Source organism: Notothenia rossii, assembly GCF_949606895.1.
Source record: "Notothenia rossii genome assembly, chromosome: 10".
Lineage (NCBI taxonomy): Eukaryota > Metazoa > Chordata > Actinopteri > Perciformes > Nototheniidae > Notothenia > Notothenia rossii.
In genome coordinates this window covers 15,605,368-15,628,015 of record NC_136908.1, presented here as the reverse complement: position 1 = coordinate 15,628,015, position 22,648 = coordinate 15,605,368, and the positions used below count along the sequence as shown (strand labels likewise).

At 39.8% G+C, this 22,648-nt stretch overlaps 2 protein-coding genes across 2 annotated transcripts; both read right to left on the bottom strand.

Moving 5' to 3' along the window:
• Positions 1-14: 14 nt before the first annotated feature.
• Positions 15-9,168, bottom strand: LOC307022673 (14-3-3-like protein). Its single transcript, XM_079655522.1, has 6 exons — positions 9,014-9,168; positions 6,555-6,862; positions 5,117-5,240; positions 2,657-2,820; positions 1,709-1,804; positions 15-1,527 (listed from the first exon to the last, which is right to left on the bottom strand). Exons 2-6 carry the CDS (start codon positions 6,846-6,848, stop codon positions 1,408-1,410), a joined length of 798 nt encoding a protein of 265 aa, XP_079511648.1. The 5' UTR covers positions 6,849-6,862; positions 9,014-9,168; the 3' UTR covers positions 15-1,407.
• A 1,929-nt stretch (positions 9,169-11,097) lies between these two features.
• znf706 (zinc finger protein 706) lies at positions 11,098-14,356 on the bottom strand. The gene is made up of 3 exons (XM_079655523.1): positions 14,205-14,356; positions 12,376-12,521; positions 11,098-11,941 (listed from the first exon to the last, which is right to left on the bottom strand). The coding sequence occupies exons 2-3, from the start codon at positions 12,508-12,510 to the stop codon at positions 11,846-11,848; spliced, it is 231 nt and encodes a 76-aa protein (XP_079511649.1). The 5' UTR covers positions 12,511-12,521; positions 14,205-14,356; the 3' UTR covers positions 11,098-11,845.
• Between the last annotated feature and the right edge of the window lie 8,292 nt (positions 14,357-22,648).

Genomic DNA, 22,648 nt, shown 5'->3' with positions numbered 1-22,648 from the left:
CAAACGCAGCACACTTGATTTAATGTTTTAATTCCACTTACATGAAAGCACATAACCAAATAACATACTCAGTGTTAATTCTGAATCCTGCATCCCATCTTTTTAAAACCAAGATACTGTTAATTATAAGAAACTGGCACTACTTTGTTACTACTAAATTGTCATAACGCAGCTTCCTACCAAGTTACTTTAATAATCAGTTGATTTTAGGCATGTTTTAGTTTTTCACAATGTACTTTCAAGGAAGGTAAATGTTACTGTAAACCACCTGGTTCAAGCTAAATCCTAAGCAGAAACTGCCAGTTTCAAAGCACGGCTAACCCTCACACCATACTACTGAGAACCACATACATTCCAGGAGTCAAATCAATATTCAAGGGAATAAAATACACAAAAAGAAAATACAAAACACCTGAATAGAAAAAGAGTAGAAAGCCACATGAGAGCACATGGCAAAAGTATCATCTGCACTGCTGAACAGATAAAATATCAAAAGTTACAGTATTGTGCCTTTTTGTCAAGTTGTTCACTTAATCTTAGGCTTTCCATACCTTGTCATCTGTTATTGAGAACAGCAGGAAATTATAGTGTACACATTTCACCGAGTTTGAAATAGATGTCAGTAAAATGGAATGTAACCCTCAACCAAACCAAAGTTTAAATACAGTATTCCCAAGTGGCCATTCATACAGAAAACCTTTCCTATGCCCAAATGCACAAAGAGCAATGACAAGTGTACCATCCATAAATACACCATCTGCTACACCGACACCAACAGGGCGGGATGGATACACCCAATATGGTTATAGATCTTTACCAAGGTAAGTCCCTCCATCATATGATCACTGCTTTTTCAGACGAGATCTTAAATTTAGTGACTTCTGATTGCTGTAACAATATATTTTTTATTTTAACAGTGTATATGCTTCAAAGGATTTTTTTAGACTCACGTGTCAAAATGATTGTAAATATTGAGTTCAAGTAAAACATACAAATTATCAAAATTACACTTAGAGGTTTTTTTGTTTGTGTTTTCCTGCAACAGCAGCAGTTTGCTACGGTGATAAGGTTGAAGAACATGGGGCAGATTTGGATCTAAACAAAGGGACATCATTTGGACTAAACAATGAACAAAAAAATAAACATCCACTGTTTGACACAAGTATATTCGAAAGAAACAAAAGAGAGATCTATTCCATTCTTTTCTCTGTGGAGGTGCTCATACAAGTAACACACATACACGTCAGTGTATCTGCATACACATCCTGTACTTTACACATTGTGAGTAGAGTGTAAACATACATATCCGTGCATGTGTATGCACACACAGCCACACACACAACTTAGGCTGGTGAGAGGTAAAACATGTGTTTTTCTTGCTTTTTTTTTTTCTTCTGAAGATTAGTTTTACTCAGTTGCATCCTCCTTCTTATCTTCTTCTTCTTTTTTGTCGTCCTTCTCCTTCTCCTTGTCCCCCTCCTCCTGCTCCTGCTCCTGCTCTTCAGCCTGGGCGTCTGACTGCCACAGCTGCAATAGAGCAAGTGATATTGAGATTAGTGTAAACTAAGAATCATGGGAAACAATTCAATATTTCAAACATTTAGTAGAGTTAGATGACTTATAAGTCAAAATCAACCAAACCAGTGCAGAGATAAGTGAGATCAGAAAGTGACATTTTAGGACACAGAAATGAAGATGACACACTTACTGTCAGATTGTCACGGAGCAGCTGCATGATCAAGGTGGAGTCTTTGTAGGAGTCAGCGTTGAGGGAGTCCAGCTGTGGAAGGGCTTGTTCAAATGCCTGGAGGAGACACAGACAGCCATCAGTGCTTCCAAAGAACATGTGTTTAGGCTTCCGAAAATTGTACCCAAAAAAATGCAAGGAAAAACTAAAAGAAATGATGATAATGGATAAAAAAAGACAACAGCTAACAGCCACGAACAAGGTTTAAGATAACGTGTACATTCCTGCTGTACTTGATAAAATGTTGAGCACAACAGCTTTAGTCAAAGGTACGGGCTGACATGATGCATTTCTGTCCAACAACAACTGTACATCGGAAAATTAGTAAAACCAAGGTATTTTATGGTTTTTGTTATGGTGTAAGACTGATGTACTAATGCTCATTATGTACACAATAAGTACCTACTATCGCTTGGGGATCCATCAGAACACTAACAGCAGACAGCGAAGCCGCCCATGGTAGTTTATCATTGCAGCCAGATTCTACCATTTAGAATTACTTAATTGTTTTCTATTTGTACCGGGAGCCAGTAAAAACATTCATTTAAAAACTAACAAAATTCAAAAAGGGTCTTGAAAACATGCGGATAAAGTCTGAATAAAAGTCGATTCATGACAGCTTGTGGCAGAAAACAACAATGCAAGGTTTGAAAATGGTTGAAAAACTTGTGATAATGCACCTGTTCGTTTATAAGGAAATGATACCACCTTAACCTTGTCTTCCTATGACAAGTTCAAATTAGTAAAGGTGAAAAGTCCCTTTGTATTCAAACATCAGGAAAAACACTTCCGCTTTTAAGTGAACTCATTTGTTACAGAATCACAAACCCACATTAACATCATATAATGCTTTTCACAAGATAAAAAAGTTGAAATGAAACAGTTATATGAGAAAATGGCAGTCCTTACTTCCTTGGCCAGCTTGCAGGCTTTATCAGGCGAGTTGACGATCTCGTAGAAGAAGACAGAGAAGTTGAGAGCGAGGCCTAGGCGGATGGGATGGGTAGCGGGCATTTCATCAATGCTGATATCAAAGGCTTTTTGGTAGGCCTCTTGTGAATTAGTAATGGTTGCTGTACATAGAAAGAGAGATCAATCAGTTAGCAGATTTGACTGAATTGGAAAGAGCTACCTGTTGAGGTTTGTTCACATTAATAGCTGACTGCCAGATAAAAGTACATTCCTTTGTTCAGAATCTGTATGTGCAAGACGGTGCATGTTCCTGCTTCTAAAATATATTTCGGGCAATCATTACATTTCACTTTTTAGACGTTTTTATCCATGGCAACTTACATACATTCAGTACTGTGGACAATCCCCGAGCAATTTGGGGTGAAGTGTCTTGCCCAGGGACACAACGACATGCCTACTGCAGTGGGACTCGAACATGCTACCCCCTGATTCGAATTTTAGCGAACTACCTACTGAGCCACAGCCTCCCACATATGCCAATATTTACACATGCAGTTCAATTCATAGATACGTCACCTAAGCCCTTCTTATGCCCAAATTGCCGGGCTGTTTATGACTATCCATTAACCTGCTGATTATTTCCTCCACAAAATAATTATTTCGGTCCACAGAATGTAATAAATATGTTGATCAACTCATTTGTTAATTGTTTCAGCTAGGGATGCTCCAATCAACCGGCCGCCGATCAACATCGGCCGATACTCACTCTCTACCGATCGATCGGTGCTCTCTAAAAATGCCGATTGCACGACGTAAAATGATGACATAAAATACATGACACTTTTCTCTGTGCGCGGCAAAACAAGCTCACCAAAATGGCTTCACCAGTATAGCAGTATTGTAAGGTGTCCAAAAGGACAATCAAATAGCGGTATGCAACGTGTTTGAAGCAGAAATCCTGCAGCTCCACCCACTGTGACGGACCGGTGAGCGGAGCAACACACACTAAGAGTTAGACCTAACACACTTAGCTATTTTATCTACCCGTGGAACAAGCTAAACTAGTTATAGATATGTTTATTCTTCACTGTCGGGTCACTCATTACTGGATCAGTGAGCTGCATGAGATACTGACAGGCTGTCAGGAGGGAGAGAGCGGAAAAGAGGGTGCTTCCGCTCATTTCTCCCGTGTTATTATCCAAAGTGAATGCAAACTTGAATAATGTACATCATTTGAATGTAATAATTATGTTGGTTGTTGTTTGTGGAAGCTCCAGTGAATGAGCCCCATTAACTGAGTTTTAAAAATCACTTTAAATGGAAGATCCCCATAGGCCCCGCCCACTCGATCGGATCGGCGATCGGTATCGGCCGATACTGATACCGATCAGCCCCAAAATTGGCGATCGGCGCATCCCTATTTTCAGCTATTTGAGCTCTTAGCAAAGACACTGGGCTCTGGTCAGCATTTTACAGTAAAGAAAGAGTTCAGCAATATAACCCACCCAGGGCCGTCCCTGGCCAACATGAGGGGCCACGCAAAGTTATATGATGAGGCCCTCTGTTTCGCGAACGCCACACTAATTGCGCCGCATAAGCGCGCCACATTTTTGGCTCAGTTGAGGCACCCTCCGCAAGATGAGGCCCCCTCCGCAAGGTGAGGCCCCACGCAGTCTGCATGATCGGCCTGTAGGGGGGAGGGACGGGCCTGGACCCACCAACTACAAAGACTATAAAATGCTCATCACAAATTGAAGGAAAAGGGATAAATACTAAGGGAAAAACAACTAAACTCAAAATATTTCTTCAACATTAGCAGCAAACGACATGGTGCGGCTCCTGTTGCCATGATAACCAAGCAGCAGACCTTGTGTGCATTTCGGCTGACAATTGTAGGTCAAAGACGGGGATGGTCTTAAGTATTCTGGCCACAAAGAACACCTGAGGCAAGCCAGTGGCCACAAGCAGGATTTGGGTTCAGCAAGGTCATTTCAGGGTTAACTCGTCTGGTTATTTCCCAGCAGGGTAGATCATCATGGTATCTTATGCTGCACACCTTGTAAAAAGTTTGAGATAAAAGATCACCTTGTGTAAAAGCACCATCTAACTAATCGAAGCTTGGTGCACTAATCGTCAAATAATATTAGATACATACGAGGAAGATTAAGGCCATGGTCATATTCCAGGCTAAATGATACGAAATGTGAATGTGTAAATTAACTGAATATGTGTAATATAATGTAACATATAATAATTCAAAGGAATGTTTATCAGTACACATGTTTGTATTTAGCAAAAGGTGGAATCATTTTATTTTATTTTTTTAAACGTTTGACGCACTTCTCATAAACCTTAATAATAACTGCCCTGTCTCGGGTGAATACCGGGGTTAATGGAGAGGCTAATGGCAAGTATGATGACCAAAAAAATAAATAAATGCTTTACTGCTTTCCTCACCCTGCTTTTTGTCTCCGGTTGCCACCTCAGCCAGGTAACGGAAGTAGTCTCCCTTCATCTTCAGGTAGAAGACTTTGCTGTCAGCAGGCGTAGCTTTGGGGATCAGATGTTTGTCTAGCAGGTCCTGCAATGAAAGTATGCAACATTATTGTTGAAATGCATCTTGAAACTCAGACAAATGCACAAGCAGTTTAAAATTGATAATAACTTAACAGAATTTTGAGTGGTGTATTTAACCTGAACATTTTAACCAATGGTCATGAATTTCCTTTAAAGGATAACCTCATCCTCACTGTTGACATTTGCTCATTTCTTGCATTCATTAGCTTATACAAAAAAAATCAAGAAAGTCAGGACGAAAGATATCATAAAACTGATAGGAATCATTAAACAGAGCATATTGGCATATACAAAATTATATTATCTCACTCCTATACAAAACATTACAGCCTTTTGTTCAAATTGTAGTAAAATTAAATCGCAGCGAATGAGGCGTAATTTCAAAAACTAAATCTACAAGACTGACAAGTTCACCGGGCGGTTTGTCTGCTATCTGAACATCTAGAGCGGCAGCGAGAAGCCTCCATTAGCTTGAAACATATCTTGGTAGAATGAGTTAAAACATGAGACTCAAACTAGTCTAATATACATGTTGTGAAGGCTCCTACACATCAACTATATCCACTATACTTTAATATTTGATTCCAACTTTTTTTTCCTAAATATGAGGTATCCAGAAACACATGACTACACGTTGTTAGTGAATATTTACACTGCCCCTTGTAGCTCTTACTGACGTGACCCCCAGCCCATACAGGCAGTAACCAAATTAAACTCATTATTGACCTTACGCAGCATCCACACGGCAGCGTGCGTTGAAGCTTCAACGCTTCTGCCCATTCACTTTGAATGGGGTGACGTCACGCTTTGCCAAACTGCATTGTGGTTCTGTCGCTTCGCTTTGCTCGCTTCAAAAGTAGAGCAATGTTCTACTTTTGAAGCTTCGACGGAAGCGTCAGCCAATGAAATCATATGCCAGTACAAGCTCTAGCCAATCAAACTGTATGCTTGTGTGTCCGGGGCGGGAGATTCATGTGATTGGTTGTTGGTCGAGTTTCAGACACGCCCACCGGCAAGGTTCAACGCACGCCGCCGTGTGGGCACTGCGTTATAGCTATAATGTTTATATCAAAGCAAGCAACCTGTGCGGATATAAATACATCTGCTGAGTGCATTTGACTGGTGTTACATACAGTTGTCATGGACAGGAAAACCAAATACAGTCCCTCACTCATTCTCTCTGTTGTAACACTTAAAGTTCTCACTAGAAAAATAGCCGATTTATTTGTTGGCTTCCCATCTGTAAATCTCGGTTCAAGCATTTGCTGTCCATTTCCTTTGACCCTATTTGCACCTCTACATGACCTCTGCAGCTTACCAGCACTTCTTGGCAGATGTCGTTCAGCTCTTTCTCTATAGCCTCTCTGTACACTTTGGCTTGTGCAGATTTCTTGGTGTCCTCAGTCTTGTGCTCCATGCTGGACACCACCCTCCAGGAGGACCTCCGAGCCCCCACCACATTCTTGTAGGCCACAGAGAGCAGGTTGCGCTCCTCGTTGCTGAGCTCCTCGCACTCCTCTGTCACAGCCTTCATAGCTTTAGCCATGTCATCGTAGCGCTCGGCCTGCTCCGACAGTTTGGCTCGCTGTACATTCTCCTCATGGTTTGCCATGGCTCCTGTCTAGGCTGAGGAAGGAAGGCCAGAGGAGAGGGGGTCGGGAAGGACAACACAAAGAGGACAGGAGACGGATTAGGAAGACAGAGGAGAGAGAGTTGGTGGAGGGCAGGAACAAGGAGAGAGAGAGGGGAGCAACACTGTGAGATAGGGGGAAGGAAATGATCCTTAAACTTGAATGACCACAGTACATGTAAACACACTGTCCTCCTGTGTCATCAAGTTTTTTTGAAAGAAACCTGTTCTCTGGCATGCACGCAAACATACATTTGGAGATACCAAAATAGCAATCAGTTGAAAGGAAGTGATAAGTGTGCTGAAGGAACAAGTCTTAAACCAGGAAATCAATTTGCATTTTACAACTAACAGTTTCCCTGTGTCAAAGTCAATGGTTTTTTGAATGGGTTCCGGTTAGATGCTTCTGCTTAACACAAGCTTAAGAGATTTTCATGCACTGAATAGCACTAAAAAGTGATCTCTGATATAATTGGAGAATATAACACGCAGTCTATGGCACAACTTCCACTTTGTTGAATGATCGTATCTCCTGACATTATTCAAGTAATGTCATTATAGCGTTTCTCGCACTGCTTGGATTTCTCACAATAGTAGGTATGTTCAGGGTGTGTGCACACACCAGATTTTTTAAATAGCTGTTGGATCTCTCCCAGCTTTGTTTATCTGCACACAGTCTGGTGACTCAGTTGAATTGGCATCAAAGTTGTTACAAATTCCACAAAAGAAGTATAGTGTACAGGGGTTTTACATCAGAATGGATTAAGAAATAGAATCGAAATTTGAAAAGATAGTATGATATATCACATTTAAAAAAAAAGGGTGGTTATGGTAGGGCAACTATATTGAAAGTGCCATTGCAACGTGATTGTTTTCCTTATCCGTCCAATTTTCAGGCTCTCTCTATTTGAAAGAGCCACTTATATTTGATTAATCTGGAGATTCTCTATAGTTTAGTTGTTTGACATGTTAATTGTAAAACAAGATTCCCATGGCACAAGTATCAATTAGTATATTCTTCATAAATATTAATCAATTTGTCCATAAAATGTTATGTCAGAGTGAAAAACTCTAAATCATTTCGGAAATCATCATGTATGTGTTTGACACAAAAAAAGCAGGATATGGTTATAAAACTAAAGCCGAAACCAATGTGTTCTTCATTTTTGCTTAATAACATGACATGACTAACATCTTATAACTTTACTTACAAATGTATGTTCTGTCCATTGATAGGACATAAGTATTAGTAATTGTTGTAACACTTTAAGATATTACTTTGCTTCATTTTACCATAATTACAGGGCTGTAAACTGCATATAAATAAGTACATAATTTGCCAATTATCACTTAACATTTATTATCTCCATGTGAAAAACGCAGGAGGCTAATTTTTCAAAAATCCCACGATCAGTGAGTCAGATTTACCAGCAGACACCTGCACCCTTCAGAGGAATGTCGGCCACACACACACACACACACACACACACACACACACACACACACACACACACACACACACACACACACACACACACACACACACACACACACACACACACACACACACACACACACACACACACACACACACACACACACACACACACACACACACACACACACACACACTTCTGTGTGCCGCAAGGATGCAGGACTTGCTATATAATATGGCCTAACTATTCTAAAATCTACTAAATATGTGTACAATATACAAATAAACCCCAATAATGGTGTGACAGACTCTGTTTAACCGGAACGAAAGGAGCTTTGCTTATTTCAGTCCAAAGTGAACGCCCTTTTTCGCTTCCCGGAAAACACCCAGAGCAAATTATTTCAGCGAGCATTATACATTAATGTCGGCTTGCTTCATTTTGTAAAAAGAGAATGGGGTAAACTCAAAATCAGCCTTCTAAACACAGTGTGTAAGATACATAGATGGGTTACAACTGCAGTAAGGCTCCACATTCAGTACGTTAAGCGGGGAACAATGACTGAGTAAGCGGAGCATCACTGGTTTCCTCTTACAGTCCACAGTAGCAACGATTCAAGCTACATTTAAAGAGCTGTCTAAGCTCACGGCGTACAAAATAACGTTCTTATCTTCATAATAGCAGCGATAATGAGGAGTAAATAGGAGAACTAACCTGCGAGTGTAGTTAGATGATGTTGTTCCTGATTCCCGGCCGCACAGCTGATGATCGCTCCCGCTCGTCCACGGGGTTTCCCTCCAATCAAAGACACAGCAGCACGGTCTGGGACGATGACGTCAGACTCGGGTTGCTAGGGCAACCACATTTAGAGGCAAAAGATTTAAAGCCATGGAAACAGTCGGTGGATCTTTTTTTATTTAAGTTTCCAACAATCTTATGTTATTCTAATTCCCATATTACTTTAGGCATAGTTTAGAACATAGGCTACTATTTGTTATGGTCTTATATATCTCTGCTTTTGAAATCATCTAAAAGTAAATCTACAAGGTTTTAAATATTGTTGTATGAAGTGGAAAAAAACATACTTAAACAGCGTTTGTCCTCGTGGGAGATGTAGTGACGTGCTGACGAAATTCAGTTGTGTTTTTACAAATGATAAATTATTATGTAAAAAAACGTCAAGAAGAATCATGTAGGTTATTTTGCTAAGTCATGTGTGGCTCCATCTTTTATAAACATTCCAAAAACTGAATTTTTAATGTTATTATTTCACGTTATTGATCTAATTTAGGGGACAAAACAATAATGCAAATCCAAAATGATGTTTCCCCATCTACCGTACAGTGTTTAAATGTTAGCAGCTGCTATGGAAACGGTGTCTCTATAGAGATTATGTTGAGATTATTATCAGTCTATACATGTTCACTTTGAAGTTAGTGTTTCTTTGATCACAAAGGAAAAATAACCTAAAAAATACTTTCTAAGAGTATTTGATTTAACTGAGAACTCCTTACACGCACTATTGGCATAGTAAATAAATCACATAAGATTACACAATAAATTAACAATAATTACTTTTTGATTCATGTATTAATCGATAATGACCGTAATTGCTAGGTGTAGTCTGTCAACCCTCTTTTTTTTTTTTTTAAATGAACGCTATATGTTCACAGACTGATGACTCATTTGGGTGAGCCACTCACTGAAAAACATGCAGAATGGCACTGGCTTTTTTTCTCGGTTCTTCTGAATACTCAGATTAAACAGGAAAACAACGTTATTGCTCAGACTCAGACATTGTGAATACAAGGCACGCTGGTAACACCAGTGAATGCAATGCTGCAGTTCATTCTTGTGGGGCAACACATCTTTTCAGTCACAGTCAGAGCTGAACTGAAGCATCTGTCACACCTAGAAAAAGGAGATCGGAGGAAATGAATGCTTGTGAAGAAAAAGAGTCGAAGACAATATTTTCAGCAGCTGAAATTACTTATCGGTTCACACAGCATTCATTGATTTTGTTAATTATAATGTGGTGCAGTTCAAGTCATTTCCTGTTGACAGCAGCAGATGATGCAAAGCTTTTATGACAGTTTGTTTCAGCTACTCCATCGCATAACAACTTAAACCATATTTCAGATTTAGCGTTGCTACTTTTGCATCAAGTAATGTTTACATTTTGAAAAAGGTTTACATTTATAGTAGCCATCAACAAGATGCTTCAATTATAGTATAGTGAAGATTATTCCTGCAAATGAAGGTTCAAGCTTTTTATGATGATCCAACATCAAATTCAGATTTTTGCGATTTACCCGAGAGAAAAGTACCCGCAGTGTAATTTTTTCCTAAAAGGGCAAGATGACAAAAATGGGCACATTAGAGTAGATTGGCCACCTGGCATGACTTCCAAGTCAGATGTCAATTACACTCTGCCTTTTTCCTACCGATGGCTTAACGCAATATTATGAATACTATTATCTATCATTCTTCATAAATGATTGCACATTTAGAGGTGACTGCAGCTGATGTCCAAGAATGACTTCACGCTGACATATTGCAAAATTGGAAGAAAAATAAAGTTACACTATGTGAGCGGAGGAGCAGAACAATGTGGTCAATTTTAATGGACTGTAAATATTGAATTGGCAGTAAAAGTAAATGGACCAACAAACCCTAAAAAGCTAGAAGTTAATTTTAACCTACGAGGCAGAAAAACAGATACATACTACAAAATCCTTAGGAGGATTTCCTGGAATTATATGAAGAAGAAAAAAACACTTTCTAGAGAAACGCAAATATACAACAAAGTAAAATTTAATAAAATGTTATTATACATAATTGGAGCATTCATTCATTCGTATCCAAGTGTTCACAAGTTGCTTACACTCGCCTGTGACATTTCACTTTTTTTTTTACCCAACATGAAATTATGATTAGCTAGGTGAAAGATTGCAGTTTAAAACGGCAGACTGTGGAAGAATTCAATATTGAACAACTGATATGAGAAAAAAAATGCCACAGACTCAGTTTGATTGAATGCTTGAAGCACAAATAAAAAAAGACAAGGTCACATCATCCATTGTCTTGATTGTAGCTAATTTTAAATCTGAATTTTCCCACCCAAGCCAATCCCATGCTTTGTTTGAAGACACTTTATGCCTTTACAACATATGTCTTTTTGCTTTATAGGTTTATCAAACAATTGATTTAATTGAAGCTTGAGTTAGAGAGGCACAAGAGCTAGCAGCTAGAAATACTCCTATGTGCATAAGACATCAGGGCAGTGACTGTGGCCCTGGAATTAAAACCAGTATTTAAGTTTAGCCCGGCAAGTTATTTAACCACAAGTGAAAAGAGGACTGGAGAAGGGGGAGGGGGGGAAAGCATTGTGTTAAAGCAACCTGGCCCGTCAAAGCCTACGTAAATATAGCTAACTATTTTAGTTGGTTACATTGATTCATCCATTGCTGTTAGACTTAGACAAGTGCAGAGTTGGTGCAGAGTTGGTGCAGGGCATTGAATGGGTTTGGTATCCATGGTGACCGTTTATGCCTCCACTCCTTCTAACTCGGGGGGCAGAGGGGATTTCGGATGCTTGCTCTCAAAGTGTTGCTTGAAGGTTTTTGGGTCAGGCATCTGGGTCTGCGGGAAGGGAAAATACATCCAACAATTTATCATTCAGGACAAATGTCTGACACCTTCATAGAATTATAAAAAAAGGACCAAACACCAGCAGAGTTATAAAGGGAAAATAAAAGCCTTTTGTCATTATAAGGGTTCACAAAATATTACCTAATTATTTTATACTCAAAGTGATCAGCCTATTTGGTCAATTGGATTTTTTCACCAGAAGTTCAAATGAACTCTGACATGAAGGATTGTGTATGTAAAACAATGTATTTAGTTGAAAACCAAGCATTTTTTTAAGGGAATATATTCAAATTCTAGCACTTTTCTAACCTTGACATAATAAGGGTTAGAATTAGGCATTATTATATAACATAGCAGTATTACCAGGCCGCACCCTCAGTCAGGTGTTGGTCTCTGGGTTATAATAGTAAAGATGTCATACTCACCCGGCACACCAGGCAGGTGAACACTAGCGCTGCCTTGGCGGCTGTCTTTTGGTCATGACCCTTTGCCTTCTTCATCTCCGTCTGTTTCTTTGCATTTTTCTGCTGGGACTGAAGTTTTTGATGCCCGCGCGCCATTCTGGCAAAGCCTAAAGAGGAGGAAGCAAGGACACATGAATTGATGTTTACCGATACACGACAGTGTTGTGACCTTTTCTTAACCTTCTATTCTTGTTGTTGGTACACATCTACCATAAATAAGTCAGTTAAAACATTTGGAGAGTTATTTCAGTTGCCACAGAGAAAGACTTGCCTAATACCATGTTTACTGTGATAGCAAAGGAGAAAACTTTGGCAATTCTTTCATTATTTTCCATCAGCATTTTGAGGGCCAGGTGCAAGGACTTTCTTACAGGCAGCTAAACGTTTGGTTGTTATAAAAACTGTAAAATAATAATAATAAATTTAATTTGTTAGCGCTTTTACAGGTAAAAAAATCATGTCAAATCATCATCAAAATGCAAGCAAAGACTTCACAACTGCCAGCCGGCCGAGGTCAGGCAAAGTCAACAAGATAGAAGAGCTTCAGTTTACCTGAACTGAAAGGCAGGGAAATTACAAGCAGGGCTATAAAACCTTGATTTACATGACGGGTAAGGTTAATTAATTTCCCAAAACCATTCAAGATGGGCGAAACTAACCAACCAAGGAAAGTTTTAATTAGCAAAGAAAACTAACTAACATGACCAGATTTGTCAGTTTGTGCTACAGATTTACTAACAAATGACTCGTTTGAAAGAGTGGAATCGGGGAGGGAAACAAGTACTCTCTTGCCCTCCATAAAAAGAAGATTGTTTCTCTATGAGTTGGGAATAAACTAGTTCCTCTGGCTCAGCAAACAATCCAAGAAGGGCACCTTCAATAAGATATTTTCTTTTATAAAGTTAAGGTGGATAACAGATTTGAAAATTGTAGAGTGTGTTTGTAGGGGGGTTTCTCTAAGAATGCAATCAGACCACAAGTGTTTACCAAATGAAACACGTTAAAACTGGCTCAAATTAGCTATGAGCCCCAATAACTTGACAATGATCACATCCTATAAACATTAGTGATGCTTACTCTCACATTAGAACACTGATGGAGACGCAGACCCTTGCAGGTATGGGGACAGTGAAATTGTGTACATTTCCTTTTGGTAATTCAGCCTTGCCCACCCCCCCCTCCCACCACCCACCCACCCCCCCCCCCCCCCCACGCCCCCCCCTCAACGTCACTATATACTTTGACGTTGGTCTGCATTCCATTAACTGGTAACTAGCTATGGTTAATGAATGAAAATGCTGCCTGCTAAGCATTATCGTAACATGTTACAACATATGTTAGCTATACAACGTGTTGCACTTGTGCGCAAAGCATTGGGCATACTGGAATTACTAATGTATGTTAAGTAAGTCTTGAGAGGTAGGAACAATAATACACACAATTAGCAAGCTAGTTGTTAGCTACTGTTTTTGAAGAGACTTAATATCCTATCCGTCTCTAAATGTACTGTTGAGTAACAGTCAACCTGTTCAACTTCTTGAAACTCAGTTATCTCAGCACATCTGGCTCGTTGTGATCCAGGTGACTGGTGTGTTTCTCTGCACTAACATGACCGAGCTGTAGCGTGGGTTAGCCTCCATGCTAACCTCAGCTCACTCCGGCTAACACGTTAGCTAGTCGGCTAAACATCAACTAATTATTTCCTTCAGCCTGTGGGAGACTTTAACCAGGAAAAGTACCAGCGGTATATGTTATAGCTTATACAATCTTAAAAGGACAGCAGTACTTACCTCTTTACAATAACAGTAACCTACGTGTCGTTTGTAAGGCACAATTTGTAAGAATTTCTCAATTCACAGACAGCTAAAGGATACTGATGCGTTCAATGACACTGGCGTAATGCGTCTCTTCGGGGCTAAGAAAAAAACATTGATGGATCCAGTGCGAAGATGGAAATAAGGCATATACATAGATAACCTTGAATGATTAATATTCACTGTTATACAAAACTAAAATAACCATAGAATAATAGGTTATGTGACAGAAAACCTACAGCTTCGGGAGTAGTGCACGGTAAATTACGTATTTTAAACAGTCTATGCAAATGACCTACTTAGTCAACATTGGAACAAATGCCTGTAAAAAATGTATTTCTTCGATTACAAGAGGACTAGTGAACGCACCATGATGCGGATTCATGACGTTGGCAATGTCGCCCCCAAGTGGCTTTGGTAAGTACTAAAACACACAACACAAAACTTTGGTGTGTTTTCTTTATTATTTTAAGATATCTTTATTTATTGTATTTATGATGATGCCCATTTGGAAGTTAGGGTTTAATCCATCGCCTTATTCATGAGAATGATCATTAATTCTGTCATAAGCATTAACATAATGGGACTGTTGTTGTTTGCTTTCTGTTAAACCATGTTTACCTTGTTCTTTTTATGTAACCATGTACAACACAAAAACGTAATCACACAACAATTTTACGAGATAAATATCAAATAGTGATGTTCCCTCAAAGCAACACTAGGGGGCAGGTAAATAAGTGTGCATGCATACTGTGCCACCAGCATGCACAACATTTGCACACAGGGTTAAGACTGACACTTAGCTATTATTGATAAAGATAGTGAAGATAAAATAGCTGAATCAGCATTATAATGTAATAATGTACTCTTTGCATTGCTGACCTAATAATGTCTGTCTCGACTGTTACAATCCTGTTTTAAACATACATTTTTAATCACAGTTATACAAATACTGCCTCAGCATAGACAGGGATGTTTTTGACTGCATCAGATATCAATCTAGCTACTATCTGTTTCTTTGGTTTTGGGAACAGTGGAGCTGTTCATATCCGCTCAGTATTTGCCTGAATACAGCTAATATGAAAATTAACTGCAACTCCAGGTACATGATGGAAATTAAGTATCACATGCTATCCCAATAACACCACAATATAAATAAGTCTGTAAAGAAAATAAAAAAGTTATAGTTTTCTATTATTTGAGGTGCATTTTTTTTGTGTGGCTTTATTAGGAAAAATGTGTTAAAACTTGAAAAAAGAAACATGATTGTTTTTGGCGCATAATCCAAATGTACTATCTAATTATTGTAGAATCTAATTGTACAGTGTATGATAGTCCTTTCTGTTTTGAGGATAAACATAATAAACCAAAAATGAAAGAAGTACTCATCCAAATCACTGTGTTTTATTAATCATCAGTCATGATAGCACTCATTCCTGTTGGAAATCTTCCAGACAGTTAGGTGTCATGATTGTGAAATGTTATCATTGTGAGAAAAGTCTCCAGTCTGCCATTCACACGCACGCACGCACGCACGCACGCACGCACGCACGCACGCACGCACGCACGCACACACACACACACACACACACACACACACACACACATATCTTCCTGCTTCAATCCTTTTAGTCTTTTGTGAATGGAGGGAAATATCTCTCAAGAGAAAAGGATGAGATTATGGTTTCAGAAGGGGGCCAAAAGTTAAACAATTTTTTTTTTACAAAAGCCACACATTGGTCATGTTCCCCCCCACCCTGGGGATGTTGTGCAGGGACTTGCTAGCTTAGGTTTGGGGTGAGGTTGTCCAGCCTTAGGGCCCATGTGAAAGCAAATCTTCCAGGTGTCAGCTATTCAATAGTGCAGCAGAATATTATCTGGCTGTCCTTTGTGTGTATGAATACGCAGGGGTTTGCCGCAGACAGCTTGGGATTTTTCTGGATCCTTTCTTCCGCCACAAGGGCTTTCAGGTTCACTTTCGGCTCAAACAAGTTATTTTTGAAGGACTCTTTGTAGCAAACCATCAGTCTCTTTCTCACTGAACACATATCAAGGGTCAGCTAGTTTTAAGAGGTTATGTCAAGGTCAAGAAAGGTTTTTTAAAAGGCTTTTCAGGGTAGAGAAACTTGTTTGGCAACAACATTTCCCTCAGTGAGGGAGAAATGCTGGCTGTCAGGGACTGAGTGTGGCATCCTTGTTTCTCTGAAGGCTGTTGAGGGAAGAGGAAGTTGGATTTCATCTTCCCCATTGGCCACTTCCTCTCCATGCTCCCCCCTCCATGCTTTCCTTTTCCCCCCGTAACAAACAGGTTTTGCCACAGTCCGCTGCTGCGTCTATACCAGCATGGCACGCCACAATGTTGCCAGACCAGTTGGGCTGTACACAAGCTGTGACCCGTCACAACACATCCACATGCAGGTCACTTTCACTGCTGCCCTCCGAGGCCTCCTCCCAAGTGACTTGAATGACATGTGCAATATAGCACACACAGGGTTTGTAAAAGTGTTTAATGGCAGTGTTTTTAAAGTGCATTCTGACCAAGAACACGTAAATCAAATTACAAATCAAACCAACCATATCACATGTTAATATATTTCTGGGGAGGGGAAAGTAAAGATTCAACTTAATGGTAGAAACTGAGTGCTTTTATTAAAACTGACCCTGAGATGCTCCAAGAAAGCACATCAAGAGGGTAAACCATGCCTTCAGGGGGGAGAAAGTTAATTTCTTACCTCAACACACACACGCACAGACACACACACACAGACACACACAGACACACACACACAGACACACACACACAGACACACACATCCACACAGAGTGCGACTGAAGGAGAGCTGAGGTCGGCAGACAAAGGCTGATTGTGAAGGTGGTGACAGCCCTCACTAACCTCACTCAGAGCAGCAGCTCAGGACCAAATGTGTGTTTTTGTGAACAGTCACAGCTTTGGATCGAATATCAGTTTTAACAAATGCAAAGGAATTTCAGATTGATTAGACACTTCAACATTTTACATACAGATGTTATTCATACTACCTTAAAGTAAATAAAGTTAGTAAGTAAAATATGAGATTCTGTAAAAATCCCTGTAATATATTCATATGCATTGACTGAAAACTTCTTCTCAGATAAATAGAGATGAATAATTATTTTAGCCTAGAAAGCATTTTACAAGGAAATTAGTGAAAATACCTCGAATAATTAATGGAATTTGATGTAAAAGTAACTTATATATATTTTCTTTATCACTTTACATAAAGATTGGGATACTCGGGCGGAATTCCAGGTTGCTTGTTTGTTTGTATCATTTTATATAAACCCAAAGAGATGACAAATTAAAGGAAACGGTGACCTTATACATCACTAGGACACTTAATATTGGTTTATTCTCATGTTTTCTAATCTATCCGTATTTGCCTTGTATTTACCTGTTTAAATGTCCCTTTCAATCTGCCCATGCAGTTACCATTATTTCACTTCTCCATCCTCCTCTTCCTCCATCCTGTTTTCCTCACTGCTCTCCTTCTGGAGGACGACTCCTGCCCCAACTCTCCGTCCCTGTCTCAGCTGAGTTTCTGCGCTCAGACTCTGACACTTAATCCCAGCCAAGTCCAGACAAGCTGCTTCTCCCTATGAAAAAACTCCAGGTATGTAGGATACACCTTTCACCTCTCTCACAGAGTGGGACACACACACACACACACACACACACACACACACACACACACACACACACACACACACACACACACACACACACACACACACACACACACACACACACACACACACACACACACACACACACACACACACACACACACACACACACACACAAACTCACACACACAGAGGAAGGTATTTGCCCCTGACTTTCCTGTCTTGTGGCAGCTTGCAGCCTTCACAGTAGCTGTCACACCGCCACATGGCAGACATTCCTTCTGAGAGAAGTCATAAGGAAGGGTAAAGATAAGAGGAAAGCTTATACATTACCATTATTGTTGATCAAGGCAAGGAAAACATACTTCACACTTTGTTTTCTGAGTAGAGTTAATGATTCATGGGCATGGACAGATTCTGAGACAACAGGCCCCCGGGCACAGGCACTTTTTAACACCCCCCATCTCCCCCTCACAGCTCCGTTGTTTGCAGTTGTTTCGCATCTAGCAGTTGTAGTTTTGTATCTCTTTGTGAGTGTATTTCTAGTCGTTTTGTGTCTCTGAGATACTTTTAGGTCTCACTGTAAGTGTTTTTGTCTCAATTTTAATTTTGTAGTTGTTTTTTGTCTCTTTGTGGTTGTGTTATAGTTGTTTTCCATCTTTATTATTGGTGTGTCTCTCTATAGAGGTTTTGCTTATATTCTATTTTTCCGTCTATTTGTTGAGGGTTTTGAGACTGTTTTGCAGTTGTTTTGCATCTTTGTGTAGTCATTTGTTGGACTTAACCCTGTAAGGCCCACGGTTGTAATTTTACAAAAAAGTCAGTAAATAGTTTTTGTTTTTTTAAAGACTACATTTACATAGTCAATAGGTCCTTTTGTTCAGCCTCACAATCCTATTGGGTAGTACAAGTGTTTATATGTCCTGCCCTCTGGTCATACACTCACAAAACGTCAGAATCTTCAAACGAGCAACATCTCTTTGTTTTATTGGACTGGATTTGTCAGATTCAAGTAAGTAAAATTCCTCCAAAAAAAATGTGTGCGAATATTACAATGTCTAGAACATGTACATATTTAGTTATTGTGGAATACTTTCATCAAATTTGATTTTGAGCAGCTTATGTCTTTGTTGTAATATTACAACACTAGGTCCGTGTGGTAGTCAAAATAGCATGAGCACCTGTCATGGAGATTGCCCTTCTTATATGTTCACATATGGAAATAAAACACAAATATAAATATAATGTCTTTGATAATTCACTATAATTAAGTTCTAAATGTGTCCTCTGTTACGATTTTGAATAAATTCATACATTATTTCTGATAAAAGTATGTGAAATTATATCTATAGCAATATTTTAAACTCTACTTCTTATCAGTTAATTAGTTACAACAATTCATTGAACTCTTCTCTGGTTCTGGCAGAAACAGTTTTTTCTGAAATGTGTTGGGACACTTGAATGTATCTCTTTTAGTTTGATGATTAGCCTATTATCATGAGCCAGACAGCATTGTGTGACTTGTTGAACTGGTTTACCTGCATGTATGGGTGTAGGTATTCCTTTTATTATGATAATAGGCTAAGCCAGGTAGCATTGTGTGACTCAAGTGTACAATGTAAATAGGATTCAGATGCTTGTTGCATCGGGACACCTGGAAGGGGGTGGTGCATGCATTCCTTTTAGTATGATAATAGGCTAACCCAGACAGAATCTCTGGAATGATCTGTGACTTTGATGAGTACCAAGGCAGTGTCAATGGGATACGAGCCAAGTCTGAACTTGGATTGTCGGGTGATGTTGGGATGAAGCTTGCCTCCACGCTTCCAGTAGGTCAGAACTATAAGATCTACGCAGACAACTACTTCACCTGTGTCCCAGGTAGTGAAGCCCCTTGATCACGGGATTCATTATGTGGGAACAGCCAGACAGGTGCGCTTACCCAACTGCAACCTTGAAGAGGAGAAGAGCTTGAAGAAAAAAAGGAGAGGAAGCTTTGACATCCTAGTGGAGGCCAACCAAAACATCTGTGCTGTCAAATGGTATGCAGCAGAGCGGTCACACTTGTCTCATCTTTTGCTGGACCACAGCCTGTGCAGAACATTCAACGCTGGGACAAAGCCAACAAAACCTACGTAGAAGTTGAGAGGCCTTCCTTCGTGGCTACGTACAACAAGTACATGGGAGGTTTGGATTTGTTGGACTCGTTTATGGCCAAATATAAGTTCCCCATGAAGTCCCGACGCTGGTACGTGTATCTTCTGGCACACCATCATCCTTGCTGTGATCAACGCCTGGCTCCTCTACAAGCGGGACTGCAGCGCTCTAAAGATGGCAAAGCAGGAGACAGTTTCAGGCAGATCTAGCATCCTCTCTCATCCTGGTAAGAATGCATTTCTGCTATTTGCCGTTTGTAATATTTTTTTATATTTCACTGTAAAAATGTTGACTTGTGTCCTAATGTATTTTTGTTCTTATCAGGTGAACACAACTCCCATGAAAACACCAAAGAGAGGACGACCATCTTTAGGCAACGGGAGCCCAGCAGCGAATGTGACATCAAGGAGCCAGTTGAATGCTCAGAAGAGACCATCCTCAGGTGATGGGAGTCCACCAACCGGGGCCCCATCCAAGAGATCACAACCTCCACTGGATGTATGGAAGAACCTAGTGGCACATTTTCCAGGGAAGACCAAGAGAGGATGCTGTAGACACTGCAGTAAAGGGTATACAAACACCCAATGCACCAAGTGTGACGTCCGTCTGTGCTTTTCTGACGACATAAACTGTTTTTTGGACTACATATTTTATAAATGACTATTCATAAAAAATATGACTGATGTGTGATTATTATTCATGCTATATACTGATATAAGGCTAAGTAAGCAATCAATCCTGCAAATCAACCCTTAGTTGTTCAATATATTTATTCAGACAATGTGAGTAGAAATACAGGAATTCTGCTCCCACGTAAGCCCAACGTTGCAATATTACAACATTTCGATAAAAACTTACCAAAACGTAAACATTTTGAAAACTCTTTCATTTCTGCTCCAGATGCAACAACATCTGAAAGGTCAAACAAATAAATCATAATGTTTTTCTATTTTTGGACTTTACAGGGTTAACAAGAAATTAAAAAAAGATTTTGCTCAGTGGGTTTGAGCTCAGTTTGCCCACCACGTTATGCATTTGTGTTCATGAGTGTTAGTAAAGTTTGATAGTGCTTGGAAACATCCATCTTTTTCTCTCCTACTTTAAATGTGTTTTTATCCTGTCTCTTCCTCTGTTGATCGTCTCTCTGTCTGTGTGTTGTTGTAAGAAACGGACCCCACCTGTATTTATCTAGCAGTTCCATTCAAACACATACGCAGAGAGCTGAGGCTCAGGTGCTCTGTAAAACAAATTGGACAAGGGAGGATATCATTTACAGTTCTGCACATACAAATGCTTGCTCTTCACACACACACACACACACACACACACACACACACACACACACACACACACACACACACACACACACACACACACGCACACGCACACGCACACGCACACAACACACACACGCAAAAACACACTAATGACGGTTTAACTGAATCTAAAACGACATTTTGTGATTTCCATAAAAGAGGGCCTGAAAGCATTCAAAACCAAAGGCCCATATTTTGTCATGCAAACACGTTCAGGACATAAAACCAGTTTAGAAATTGCATCCCAACCGTTTCTGAAGATCCGTCTTGGGAGTTTATCTTTTCTGCATGTTTTTAAAATAACCCTGCAGAAGTGGGGAAAGAAGATCTGAGAGTTTTGATAGCTGTTTCATGAGTAAAATGGTGTTGGAAGATGTTGTTGTACTTTGATTAGTTAGAACGATAAAATCAGCACATTTTCCGTTTAGTATTACCCATTAATTACGTTTAAAGATCATATATTTAAACGTTTTCATGATTTTATTTCTACCATTTAAAGTGTCTTTAAATGTACCCAATACCCAACGACTGCTGTTACACTAGAATCTCCCATTAAGAGATTAATCACTCAATCAATAAAACACTAACTAAAACAACAAAAAATGGAGTATTTACACACACACACACACACACACACACACACACACACACACACACACACACACACACACACACACACACACACACACACACACACACACACACACACACACACACACACACACACACACACACATACACACATACACACACACACACACACACACACACACACACACACACACACACACATTTTTGCTCTGGCAGGTTAATCCCAAACTCTTGGATCTTCTCATACAATGGCTTCATTAAGGGGACAATGGCATTGTGTCAACTAATGACAGGGCTCCTCCCTGCCTCCTGTCTGCTCTGAGATCAGCTCAAACTCAAACACTCACACACAAGTCATTATGAACATTCAGAGGGGGGTGCAAAAAGGTTAAATCAGTGTATGTGGAAGCAAGACAATCTGTGGTTGTGTGTCTGGGGCCAATATGTGGATACCTTCCCCACAGACTTTATCCCTGTTGTTTTATAAATAAAAAATGTTCTAGGACAAATAAAACCTATGGCAAATAACTTAATTTAGAGCGTTAAACCTAAATAGCTGCCCGTGTTTCCACGTTTTCTGTGTCATTTTGGGGCTTTCAATGCACGCTTTTAGTTTGCTTGCAGGTGAGGTGGGCCTCTACCTGACTCACTGGCCAATCAGAGCCCGGCTCAATCTGCACCGGCCAATCAGCG

Bases quoted from the DNA above. Each gene is read 5' to 3' on its own strand.
- znf706 (XM_079655523.1), bottom strand. From the start codon at position 12,510: ATGGCGCGCGGGCATCAAAAACTTCAGTCCCAGCAGAAAAATGCAAAG. The intron at 11,942-12,375 runs GTGAGTATGACA...CCCTTCCCGCAG, and splicing joins TCACCTGCCTGGTGTGCCGG to ACCCAGATGCCTGACCCAAA.
- LOC307022673 (XM_079655522.1), bottom strand. From the start codon at position 6,848: ATGGCAAACCATGAGGAGAATGTACAGCGAGCCAAACTGTCGGAGCAG. The intron at 5,241-6,554 runs GTAAGCTGCAGA...CTTTCATTGCAG, and splicing joins ACATCTGCCAAGAAGTGCTG to GACCTGCTAGACAAACATCT. The intron at 2,821-5,116 runs GTGAGGAAAGCA...TTCTATGTACAG, and splicing joins AACCGGAGACAAAAAGCAGG to CAACCATTACTAATTCACAA.